General features: G+C 43.1%; 1 protein-coding gene across 1 annotated transcript; it reads right to left on the bottom strand.

The window, feature by feature from the left end:
- Positions 1–2,783: 2,783 nt before the first annotated feature.
- Positions 2,784–13,634, bottom strand: LOC133449496 (olfactory receptor 11A1-like). Its single transcript, XM_061728652.1, has 2 exons — positions 13,615–13,634; positions 2,784–3,738 (listed from the first exon to the last, which is right to left on the bottom strand). The coding sequence occupies exon 2, from the start codon at positions 3,723–3,725 to the stop codon at positions 2,784–2,786; it is 942 nt and encodes a 313-aa protein (XP_061584636.1). The 5' UTR covers positions 3,726–3,738; positions 13,615–13,634.

Genomic DNA, 13,634 nt, shown 5'->3' with positions numbered 1-13,634 from the left:
ATGTCCACTAGAGGGCAAATAAATGCAATTAAATGCAGTAATTGATGTGTCCACTAGAGGCCAAATAAATGCATTTAAATGCAGAAACTTATATGTCCACTAAAGGGCAAATAAAGGCATGTAAATGCAGTAACATATATGTCCACTAGAGGGCAAATAAATGGATTTTAATGCAATAATTTATATGTCCACTAGAGGGCAAATAAATGCATTTAAAAACGCAATGTATGTGTCCACTAGAGGGCAAATAAGTAATTTTAATGCAGTAACTTATATGTCCACTAGAGGGCAAATAAATGCTTTTAAATGCATAAACGTATATGTCCACCAAAGGGCAAATAAAGTCATGTAAATGCAGTAACAAATATGTCCACTAGAGGGCAAATAAATGCAATTAAATGCAGTAATTGATGTGTCCACTAGAGGGCAAAATAAATGCATTTAAATGCAGAAAGTTATATGTCCACTAAAGGGCAAATAAAGGCATGTAAATGCAGTAACATATATGTCCACTAGAGGGCAAATAAATGCATTCAAATGCAGTAAGTTATATGGCCACTAAAGGGCAAAAAAGCATTTAAATGCGGTAATGTATATGTCCACTGAAGGGCAAATAAGTAATTTTAATGCAGTAACTTATATGACTACAAGAGGGCAAATAAATTAATTTAAATGCAGTATCATAGATGTCCACTAGAGGGCACATAAATGCATTTAAATGCAGTAATTTATATGTCAACTAGAGGGCAATTTAATGCTTTTAAATGCATTAATTTATATGTCCACTAGAGGGCAAAGAAGTAATTTTGATGCAGTAATTAATATGTCCACTAGAGGGCAAATAAATGCATTTAACTGCATTAATTTATGTGTCCACTAGAGGGCAAATAAATGCATTTAAAAACGGTAATTTATTTGTCCACTAGAGGGCGAATAAGTCATTTGAATGCAGTAACTTATATGTCCACTAGAGGGCAAATAAATGCATTTTAATGCAATAATTTATATGTCCACTAGAGGGCAAATAAATGCATTTAAAAACGCAATGTATGTGTCCACTAGAGGGCAAATAAGTAATTTTAATGCAGTAACTTATATGTCCACTAGAGGGCAAATAAATGCATTTAAATCCAGTAATTTATGTGTCCACTAGAGGGCAAATAAATGCATTTAACTGCAGTAACATATATTTCCACTAAAGGGCAAATAAATGCATTTAAACGCAATAATTTATGTGTCCAATAGAAAGCAAATAAGTAATTTTATTGCAGTAACTCATAGGTCCACTAGAGGGCAAATAAATGCATTTAAATGCGGTAACACATATGTCCACTATAAGGAGGTTGTTGCTATGGGTCGGACTGCACTCATTGGTGTACAGGCTTTAAAGGAGGGGGCTCAGCACACAGCCCTGTGGAGAGTTGGTGCTCAGCATGCGGGTGGAGGACAGGTGGGGGCCGAGTCTCACAGTCTGGGGTCGGTTGGCGAGAAAGTTTTTAATCCAGGCACATGTGAGAGGGGTTAGGCCGATGGTGGTCAGTTTTGTAATAAGGATGTCTGGGATTATTGTGTTGAATGCAGAACTATAGTCCACAAAGAACATCCTGACATAGCTCTGCTGTTGCTCCAGGTGGGTCAGAGCAGAGTGTAGAGCTATGGCGATAGCGTCACAACTGCTGAAGCCATCACAACTGTGTTTATTAGTTCAAGTATGTTTGTTTATTTTATTGTTTTTCTACTGTGGCATCCACATTGCTCGATCTTGATGACGTGTTCTTCCACAACAGTGGAATGACCAGATGACCAGAGCACACATGTGAAGTTAGTTTCACAGGAAGATTAAAGGAAAATTATTATTGTTATTATTATTGTTATTATTATAATTATTATTATTATTATTATTATTATTATTATTATTATTATTATTATATGATCTGAATTTTGTGTTTACTGTTAGTTAGTTATTGTTTATGTGTAATTTAGCCATCAGAATTTATCCTAAGTGTTTTTTTACCATCTTTTTAACACTTGTGTAAATAAATTCTGATGAATTTGAATGAGAGAGGTTGTTTGTGCTTATTTTACACATATTTGTCACAACTGCTGGTTGCAAAGGTATGTGCTCGGACTCCTTCCTTCACTATTATTCTGAAGAATAACTTACCTTGAGACTGATCTTGCTGTTTATTTATCATTTTCCTCTTTATATCAGGTGGTGCCCCGTTTTGATGAATTCATATTTTATATATTCAATTTGATAAATAATCTACTTTTATTAATAGTTGTCGAAAGACAATCAGTAATAACTCTTTGATAACTGAACAAGCACCCCCTTTGTGGCAATCCTGATGCACGATGACTGGTGTCTACGATTATCCATGTGGACAAGAACTCCCAAACCATGTAAGTCTACATAACACCATGGTCTGGATCTCGTCCATGAAACATAGCAGCTCAACTCCCAACACACATCACAGGATATCAGGACTAAAGAATGGACATGACATCACACATTTGGGATTCTAAAAAACATAGTTGTGACAGTAAGACACTTTCTAACATCCATAACATAAGTTAATAAAAAAAGTCCTTATTTATCTCCACAACAGAAAGAATACAGAGTTCTTAATTTTGAGCACTTGTGATCACAAACATGGCCTTTATTTCATGGACTTCACTTACAGCAAAGAAATGAGGGTTGAAGACAAACAGATGTTTGTGTATGTGTTTACTTCAGATAACATGGAGTTTGATAAGTCAAAAGCATGATTAACTAGTTTGAACTAGTTAACTATTTTTATAATTTTTACAGAAATCAGGCTTTTACATACGTTACGTATTTTGGACATTTTCAGGCCGTACAGTACGGGGTTAAAGAGAGGTTGACTCATCAGCAAGTACAAGGACAGAAAGATTCGCAGCATGTTGGGAACTCTGCTCATGTCAAACCTGCTCTGTAAGACTTCAGAGAAAGCACCAACGGAGAAGTTGATCAGAGACACCAGGTGAGGCGTGCAGGTGCTGACAGCTTTCTGTCGGGTCTCTTTGGAGCCACAATAACACACTTTTAGGATCCTCATGTAGCTGTAAAGGATGAAAATAACTGGAGCACAGATAATGAAAGCAGTTACAATGAGTCCAAAAATGTTATTTACTTTGGTGTCAGAGCAAGAAAGTTTCACCAGAGAGTAGTTAGCACAGTAAACTTTATCAATGACGTTCCCACAAAACTGCAAAGAGAAGCTCAAATATGTCATGATACCCATTAAAAGAAAAACTGTTAACCAAGCAGCTGCAACTAGAAGAGCAACCTTCTTCACTGTCATCAGTGTGCTGTACTGCAGAGGAAAACAAATGGCTGTATATCTGTCATAAGACATAACAGCTAAGTTAGTAAATTCTACACTTCCATAAGTATGAACACAAAAGACTTGCAGGAAACACAGGGGAACAGAAACGGTGTGAACGTCAGACAAGATCTGAACCAGCAGCAGAGGAAACAAGCCGGTGCTGCCGTACAGCTCGTTCACAAACAGGCTGACCAAGAACATGTACATGGGTTCATGGAGACTTCGGTTACAGCAGATGACCACAATGAGCAGAACGTTACCACACATGATGAATGCATATAAAATCACAATAATCATAAACAATAAGTATTTAAAGTTATTGGTATCAAAGTAAGCGGCCAGAATAAAATATGAAACCTGAGTGGAGTTCTTCATGATATTTGTTTTACTCAGAACAAGTTCCTCTTTCTCAGGACGACCTGGACCAACTACTCACGGTGCCTTTTCTTACCACTCTCACCTTTAGAGATGGTAGAACCAGGTGGGAGACTTCAGGTTGTGTGACTGTGGGGACTGAGCTCCAATGAACCGAAATGTGAGTCTGTCTCTGACTTTAAACCTTTTAGTTTCCTCCCACAGGAACACACTGATGTCAGACTGTTGAGTTTCACAGCTGATCGAGAGGTGAAAGTAAACTTTACCCCCTCTTGGACTTTGGTGTCAGCATTGGAGTGGAGAACTTTTCTGTCCTCAAAGGCCAAGCTGTAACTCTCTGGGCCACTCTCAGAACCTACAGTGAGACGTCTCTGTGTTTCCCCAAAAAGCTGTGTATACTAACGCAGTTCCTGCATGTTGAGGTTCCTCATTTTGCAGTAAGTGGTTACATTGAACTGCACACTTACATGCAGGAAGTGAGACTTAAATGTATGGTTGTCCTCCAAACCTGGTGTGCTGCGTCACTAGAAGAGCTGAGGTCCAGTCAGTGTATGACGAATACTCTGACAGAGTGCCTTATAGCAGTCTCGGTTTCCAGGTGGAAGGGATTTAATGAAATCACGGATGCTCCTGGCTGTGATTTTCCAGAGGAGCTTTACTTTTTCTCTGGATGACGAGTGAGGCAAATCCCGGAGGCAATGCTGAACCTCACAGAGATAATTCTCAATGTTTGACCCTGGATCATCCGGGTCAAAGTGTTCTATGTCACTGGCCAGGGACTCAAGGTAGCGGAGACGCAAGCCTTGTCCATGTGACTGGCCAGGATCATCTGGCTCACCTGAATATTCTTGGTACAGATGGTCTCTGTACCGAGAAGAATGATGTGGAACAGGTAGGTCAAGATGGGGTTTAAAACAACTTGACACAAGCTTTTGTCCAGCAGGGAAAGGTTCCTGGAAATTCTGACTACTCAGGGTCTTCAGATTATGACTCTGACTGTGTTTTGGACTCAGTACTTCATCTCGAACGCACTGAGAATTGGGCCTGAGGGTGAAAGGAGGTGCACACAATTTGAGTCTGTCCCCCCTTTCCTCCCTTTGAGCCTGGGTGGCAGCACTTGAATTTCATCCCAGGTGGTGAAGTCTGGGACTGTGTCAGTAGAAGTGTTTTGGCTACTAGCTGTCTCTTTCGGCTTAGACGGGATAAGCAGGCTAACTTCTGGATCCTCTCTCTCGCCCTCTGCTGGCCATGGGCCAGTGTGAGGTTGTTGGAATTATTGTAGATAAGTTATCATGCTCGCTATTGAAGGAATATATGACAATGCAACTATTGCTTACGCCTGTGACACACACACACACTGATAAAGAATGTTGTGTTAAGCGATTAAGAGACTGCACAAGATGTTTCCTGTTCATCAGCATAAAGCAGAAGTCTGCAGAGAAGAGGAAACATCTTGTTACAATGAACAAAAACAAGAACAATCTATACCTGTCCACTGACTGCGGCCACTCCCCTTCCCCTCCCTTTAGGGGTGCAGTCAGCTATGTAAACTAGGGCATGCCCAGAGTGAATAAAAGCAAAGGAAGCAGCAGAGACAAGTTAGAGTAAGTTTGAGATTGTACACGTCTCTGTACACGTCTCAGCTGCTCTCCTTGCGCAAGTCAAAAAGATACTTAACTGTGTACTGTGTCTCTTTTGTCTCCATAAAGTGTGGTGTTACGAATGTTAAGGGTTTGAACCTAACCTTTACTTGGTTCTTCGAGCCGGATGCCAACACATCTGACGGTCCCAGCGGATCGACACAAACGCGGTTAAAAAGACCTTGGCCAAGGCACAAACCCTTTTCACCCTGTTCACGGAACTTACTATGTATTCTTATGTTTCAGAGAAGTGGGGTATCAATTACCCCACTTCTCTGGGGGGGGGGTGGCGATACACAATAACAGTGAAGGAAGGAGTCTGAGCACAGACTTTTGCAACCAGCAGCTGTGACAAATATGTATAGAATAAACACAAAAAACGTATCTCATTCAAGTGAATCAGAGTTTATTTCTAAAAGTGTTAAAAGATAATGCAACAACACTTGGCATAACTTCTGATGCCTAAACTACACATAAACAACAACTAACTAAACATTAAAGACAAACTTCAGATCACCTACGTGTGTGTTTGTTTGTTTCAGTATGTGTGTGTGAGTGTGTGTGTGTCAGGAAAACATCACATAAGGTGGAACAAAAGGAAAATAGCGGACAACGTCATCTAACGTCTAGTAATATTACCCCAAGGAAGCGAAATAACAAAGCTTTTATGCCCACAATCATTTACTTTATGAGTATGAGCAAGGGAAGAACCCACTCTTGATGACCAGTAGAGATGTGTGTTCAGTTGACAGTCAGTTGAGCGAGTCACTGGCCGTTATCACTTCCTCATCCGTAATTGTCATGCTACCGAGTCTGTATTAACCAGGGTCGGCTTAAAAACACGACGGTAATTTTTGATTACAACATTGAGTCAATTTGATAAACGGTTCGTCCTGATGGAAACGTCTGACGGCAGCTCAGCAGATATTTTGGCGGCGTTCTGCTGAAGGAGCTGGGAGCAAAGATAACTTTGATTGACATGTGGTGGGCGTGTACCTGTCGGCCTCCTGAGTAACATGGTACGTACAAAGAAAAACAGACTTGAAAACTGGCCTTCAGAAACCAGTGGGTAATGTAACCAAATACTTTGTCCATTGTTATTTACAGTCCATGGGGAATCCCGGCTTCGGCTCAGTGTCATGTGACTTCCTGTTGCTGTGCAGTGTGTGTGCACCTTCATGTCAGTAAATGGAGCCATGTAGCAGGATTTATAACTGCCTTATCCACTATGTTACTCTAGGTATGTACTGGAAAAGCTGTCAATGTCAATTAGGTATTTTTTGCCAAGATCTATTTTGTTACTAATTTTGACGTATCTAAGCTTCTGATGACTGCTGTTTATCTAAATACACGAAAAAACTCGTAATCGCTCACTGCTCATAAAACTGAAATGTTGGAACTTATCAGAAAAGTTGAAAAACACTGTGATGGTGGATGGGACGAGGGCGGCTTGGTGACTCACGTTAATGGCCTTTAACAGTCACATGTCTGTTAAAGGCCATTAACACGCCATTAAGCACGGTGGCTTAGTGGTTAGCACTGTTGCCTCACAGCAAGAAGGTCCCCGGTTCGACTCCCAGGCCCGGCAGGGGCCTTTCTGTGTGGAGTTTGCATGTTCTCCCCGTGCTTGCGTGGGTTTTCTCCGGGTACTCCGGCTTCCTCCCACAGTCCAAAAACATGCATATTTAGGTTAATCGGTGATTCTAAATTGCCCGTAGGTGTGAGTGTGAGTGTGATTGTGAGCATGGTTTGTGTGTCTATATGTGGCCCTGCGATGGACTGGTGACCTGTCCAGGGTGTAACCCCTGCCTCTCACCTAAAATAAGCTGGGATAGGCTCCAGCAGACCCCCGTGACCCCGCAAGGGATAAAGCGGGTAAGATAATGAATGAATGAATGTCTGTTAATTTGCTCAGAAGTTTTTATCAGGGATGAAACTTCTGCTCCAGCGTTTCTCTCAGCTCAGGTTGGTGTGTCGTCCACAGAGGCTGCCGATGGTGGACAAACTAGATCAGGAGAGTCCTGTCAACACCGCTGTCCCCGAGGAAGCTTTACATCAGCCACAGTTTCCACTAATTCCCTCTGCAGCACATTACAGTCGGAGCTGTTGACCGCAGAGACCAATCAGCCTGAGCCCAGCTCAGCTGTGGTTTCAGTGGTGTTAATGGCCCATGGAGGACCACGGATGTCTTGGGCCTGGTGGACACACGTCAGAGTTTCTCCTTTCAGCCATGACACCACTGACGGCCAGCTAGACAAAGTTTTCTGACTGCACAGTCTAATCAAAGTGATAATTTACCTTTGTAGCAACACCACTAATGGCCTGCAGTGGCAACTACAAGATACTCTACGAGCCGTGTGTGTTTGTATATATGTATATATGTATTGGATCAGCAGACAAGACGGGAAAAACAATCACAAGTGTCAATTTACAAGTTTCCTCCTGCTCTACTTGAACAGAAAGAGGAAGCATCCATCCATTCTTCCATTTTCTAAACCGCTTAATCCTGTACAAGCTCACAAGGGGGTGCTGGAGACTGGTCCAGTTTATCACAGATGAAAGACAGGGGGGCACCTGAACAGGTCGCCAGTCCATCACACATTCCCATATGTGAATCATACAGAAACACACACACATACACACCTACCGGCTATTTTAGAGTCATCAATCAACCCACCAGACCTGTTTTTGGTAGGAGGAGGCTGGAGTACCCAGAAAGCCACACAAGCAAGAACATGGAAACTCCAAGAGACTGCAGAGTCTTAAAGGGGACCTATTATGAAAAACACATTTTTTCTTGCTTTAACATATATAAAGTGGTCTCCTCTGAGCCTGCCAACTCAGAGAAGGAGTAAAGCAACCAAATTCTGCAGTGTCTGTACAGCCGCCCGGATGAGCCCTCCAGTGTCATGTGACTTCTACGAGCCATTCAGATTTGCGCATTTTCGTTACGTAAGCAAAATGCAAACCACGGCTCAGTCTCCTCCGCTGCTGAAACCACGCCTCGGTCGGCCTCTGCTGCGTGAAACCACGCCCACCACTAACTCCGCCGGCCGGAGCTTCCGCCATTGTTCCGAAGCGGGGTATCGTGTGGCTGTTTCAACAACGAGGGACAGTAAAAATTAGGTTTTGCATCGACACTGACCCTCATAAAAGGATCAGTACCAACAGTTCGGACCCGGCAACTGCACACGAGTCAGCGGTAAGTGACGTTCATTTTTTATGTTATTTATATATGTCTACGAGTATGATCTTTGCATGGGCTAAGTATTTAGCTTAACTCCAGTGTTATCCATTAGGTAACACCAGCTGCTCTTCTGCCAGAGCGAGGCTTTGTGCCCTCCCCTGCTACACGTCATTCAGGCAGCCAATCAGCGCAGTGCCTCATTATCATAGCCCCGCCCCTCAGAATCCCTCATAGAGAAGGAGGTTAGAAGCGGTAAAAATAGAGACATGGCCCAGAGGCTGAATTTCTAATTTATGTAGAAAAAACAAGCTTTTGATTGTTTTTAAGACATTCAAGGTCAATCAAAGAACAGCACAATAGAAACAAAAACATAAAAAACACGTAAAATAAAGAGGCTTCATATATACGATGGAAAAAAAATTAAATGTCAACTATTAAAAGTCTATTACATGTGGTTTATTGTTTATTTTTACTCTTAGAACCAGGCCTTGTTATAGAGAACGACTTCTGGACAGCTTCAAAGAAATTAAGGTCCACCATACGGTGTCTCAGGTGGGGGAAGCAGTGCACCACCAATACTGTGTATATACATGAGGTGTCTTCAGAACAGACGAGGATCTGCAATGTTGTTCCACAGGGTTCAGTGCTAGGGTCTGCTATGGTGTTCCGCAGGGTTCAGTGCTAGGGCCAATCTTGTTCAGTTTATACATGCAGTTAATACGGCCCGAACCATAACGTGCACCCAGGTGTGTTATACATCAAAATGTGCGTCTCCATCCTGCAATGACGTGCATTACTTTTCTCAGTCAAAAGCGTTACCCTGCTGACGATAGACGCCAAAAAGCGCGCCCCTCTTCATCTGATTGGTCCATATTTGATAGTCCCCAAAAGTCACCAAATTTTGCACGCAAGCCAGGCCTGGCGATAAAATTGATATTTCATGGTTTGCATTAATGGTCACACACCGGGCCAGATAGTGACAAAGAGGGAGTCCACACATGAGTCACCAAATTCAAAAATGTAATTTATTAAAGTAAAAATTTGCTGAGTGCAAGTGTTGTATGCAGGAGGAAAGAATACTTAGTTCCCCATTGGCAGGTGGAAACCCAGAACCAAGCCCAAGTCTGGGAGCAGCAAGAGACAGCAAGAGCAAGCCAGATAAAGCAAGCCAAAGACTGCAAGGCTAGAGAGCCCCTAAATACCCTGGCTCCCACACACACACACACACACACAGGTGAGGCCAATTGGGCTGACGACCTGCCTCAACTTCCATCCAGGAAGCAGAATGGCCAATCAAGAGGGAGAGGGGCAGGTCGTCACACCCCCCTCCTAAAGAATGTGGTCCCACCACATCATCTCTCCACTCCTCCACCTCTACATCCATCCTCCACTCTCAGCAACCCGGATCCTAGGAGCAAATTAAGAGAGTAGTGAGCAGGCAGAACTGTAAGCAGCAGAATAGACAAATCAGTAAGAACACAAAGCTAGGGCAAACGAGAAAGGGCATCTGCTATTACATTTTCTGACCCCTTAATATGACGAATATCCAAATGGTATGGCTGCAAAAACAATGCCCACCGCATCAGCCTCTGATTTGGATTTTGAAGCGACCGCAAGAAAGTCAGAGGATTATGATCTGTATACACAATCAACGGAGTTAAACCAGATCCCAAATAGACATCAAAATGTTGCAGGGCCCATATCAATGCTAGTGCCTCTTTCTCAATCACAGAATAGTTTAGCTGGTACTTGTTAAACTTCCTAGAGAAGAAGGCCACAGGATTTTCAACCCCATGTTCTCCGGCCTGTAAGAGTACAGCCCCTGCTCCCACATTCGAGGCATCCACCTGCATGGAAAAAACCCCATCCAACCGGGGAGCAGCTAGCACCGGTGCCGCACACAAAAGTGCCTTGACATTCTCAAACGCCAAACTACATCTCTCTGACCAGACAAATGTTGCCTCTTTTCTCAAAAGTGCTGTCAGCGGCTCTACCACAGATGAGAAATTTCGACAAAAGCTTCTATAATATCCCACCATCCCTAAAAAGCGCATTAGCTCTTTCTTGGTGGTTGGAGGGGGATACTGTACTATTGCAGCCACTTTATCCTGCAACATACGCACCCGGCCTCACACTTTGCCAAATTAACAGTCAACCCTGCCCAGACCAATTTATCAAACAAAGCACGAATGCGGTGAATGTGTTCAGACCATGTATCACTGTATACTACCACGTCGTCAAGGTACACTGCACAATACCTGAACACAATAACTGAATGCTCGCTCAAGTTCTCCCTTGGCAGCCCCATTTCTCAAATCGCCAACATACACTTTACAGTCAGTGGCACGAGATGAACCACGGGAGGATGAAAAGTAAGACATCTCTCCTTGCCTTCCTTCTTCCGCTGAATTCCGACTCAGCTCCTTCGTGCTCTTCTGCTGCATGGGTTCAACCTGCTGTGCTTCTCCCACTGCAACTGGGCTGAGCGAAATTGCCAAGGCAGCTGGTTTTACTTGTGCATTGGAGAATTTATCTTTTGATTTAAGGAGCGGACACTCCCTTTTCCAATGCCCACTGCCTTTGCAGTAGTTACAAGTTCTGTGTACTGAGTGCCTGTCCCGCTCACCACGATCCTTCTCAACACAGAAGTCTGTGGTGGCAGTGGTGGGATCCCCTTTTTGATGAAAAAAGGTCTCCCTGCGCACCTTCTCTGGACCTGATTTACCAAAACTGCCTCTGTGAATTAACACGTACTCATCAGCCAACACCGCTGCCTGCCCTGGATTCTTGGCTTTATGCTCTGTGATGTACGTGGCTACATTATTAGGCACCAAGTTTTTAAACTGTTCTAATACCACCAGGTCACACAGTTTATCAAATGTATCGACCTCTGATGCTGAACACCAACGACCAAAATGGGAAGTCAGATCTCGTGCAAACTCAACATGAGACTGCTTATCTCCTCTCTTCCAACCTCGGAACCGCTGCCGGTACGCCTCAGGCAGCAACTCATACGCTTTAAGCACTGCAGACTTAACTCGATCGTAAACTTTACAGTCTTCCGCGCTCAAAGCAGAGTACGCCTCCTGGGCTCTACCGGTCAGGACCCATTGTAACATTAATGCCCGATCACCCTCAGGCCATTGCCTGGAATCTGCTATTCGCTCAAACAATGCAAAGAATGAATCAGGATCTTGATTGCTGATTATATCAAAAGATGGCACTGATGCACCAGACTGATACCGAGAGCCTTCACCGTCAGCCGAACCTGACAATGTACCCTCTTGAATTAAGCTTAGCTTCCTATGCTGCAATTCCAACTTATCCCTCTCAGTCTTTTGCCTCATCTCTTCCAAAGCCAGTTCTTTTTTTTGCTTTAACAACAAAAGTTCCTTTTGTTGCTCAAAACTCAAAACAGTATCTGCAGAAACTGAAGAATGAGTCCCCACACCAGGTTTCAGAATTCCTTTCTTCAACAAACCTGCCTTCACACTGACTTTAACAGACTCCTTTAATTTTCTATCTGCTACCTCAAGCTCATACTTCTCAGCAATTAGCAGCAACTGGTCCTTAGTACACTGATCTAATAGTGCTGCTGACGGCGAATCAACAAACTCATCCACTACAGATGCCATGCTACACTATCTACACAAATTGACAAAGAAAAAATAAATAAATACTTTTAAGTGTTGGAACCACAAACAAAGCCTGGGGGAAAAAAATAAACAAGGAAAAAAGGTAAACCCAAAAGTAAAGAACCAAAAGGAGATGGAGATCCCGGCCAAAAAGAACAAAAGAGGGGTCGGCACAGGGCCAGCCACGCAATGGGCCGTCGGACCATGCACTTTCCCCACTAGAGAAAAACCAGGTAAATCTATAACCTTAAACAAAACCGATAACAGGACTACCGGCAATCTCCAACTCAAACTAAAATAAGAAAACTCTGCCAATATGGACAGAGGAAAACAAACCTTCCCCAAGACCAGTCTCAAAGTTCCAACCCTTGCCTTATTTATTGCAACCAAAACATTACAAACCACAAAAACAAAACTTAAGGACAAATGCTCTCCTACTCCCAAACTCCACCGACCAAAACTGAAAATCAGGAAGACAAGAATCACATGTGGAACTCCCAACACTGGCACCTAACTAATTGGCTTCAACGGGTGCTACCAATAAGCCACTCTGAAACCAAATAACTTCAAATACAACTAAGGCCAAACTAAAATTCCTAACAGGAACACAAACCATATGCCAGCATCAAAAACCAATAGTCAGACCAAAGGACAAGCCCCCATTTTGTCACACACCGGGCCAGATAGTGACAAAGAGGGAGTCCACACATGAGTCACCAAATTCAAAAATGTAATTTATTAAAGTAAAAATTAAATCAAAATAAACCAAAAGTATATGTAGGTTTAAATGTAGAGTGTCAGTCATGTATGCTGTGTGTGGGTGAATGAAGTATGCTGAGTGCAAGTGTTGTATGCAGGAGGAAAGAATACTTAGTTCCCCATTGGCATGTGGAAACCCAGAACCAAGCCCAAGTCTGGGAGCAGCAAGAGACAGCAAGAGCAAGCCAGATAAAGCAAACCAAAGACTGCAAGGCTAGAGAGCCCCTAAATACCCTGGCTCCCACACACACACACACAGGTGAGGCCAATTGGGCTGACGACCTGCCACAACTTCCATCCAGGAAGCAGAATGGCCAATCAAGAGGGAGAGGGGCAGGTCGTCACAGCGTGGCCTAATGGCTCAACAGCGCCCCCTAGAAAACTTTGTGCCTCAAGCCCCACAATATGGCCGAAACCGAACAGGAAGTCGGCCATTTTGAATTGTGTAATTTTGCCATTGCCATTTTGCCATTGCCGCACATCAAAATGTGCGTCTCGATCCTGCGACGACGTGCATTACTTTTCTCAGTCAAAAGCTTTACCGTGTCGACAATAGACGGCAAAAAGCGCGCCCCCCTTCTTCTGATTGGTCGGTATTTGATAGTCCCTATTTTCTGCCATATCTTTTGAATAGTTTGATAAAGAGAGTCGTGGCTGGTGTCTTCCGCTAAATGTCCAGGCCTGAAGA

This window comes from Cololabis saira, chromosome 1 (assembly GCF_033807715.1).
Source record: "Cololabis saira isolate AMF1-May2022 chromosome 1, fColSai1.1, whole genome shotgun sequence".
NCBI classification, from domain to species: Eukaryota; Metazoa; Chordata; class Actinopteri; order Beloniformes; family Belonidae; genus Cololabis; species Cololabis saira.
Note: the sequence above shows the minus strand (reverse complement) of the source record. Positions and strands in the feature narration are given on the sequence as shown.

What these genes read in the sequence shown, in the direction of transcription:
- LOC133449496 (XM_061728652.1), bottom strand. Translation starts at nt 3,725, where the DNA reads ATGAAGAACTCCACTCAGGTTTCATATTTTATTCTGGCCGCTTACTTT.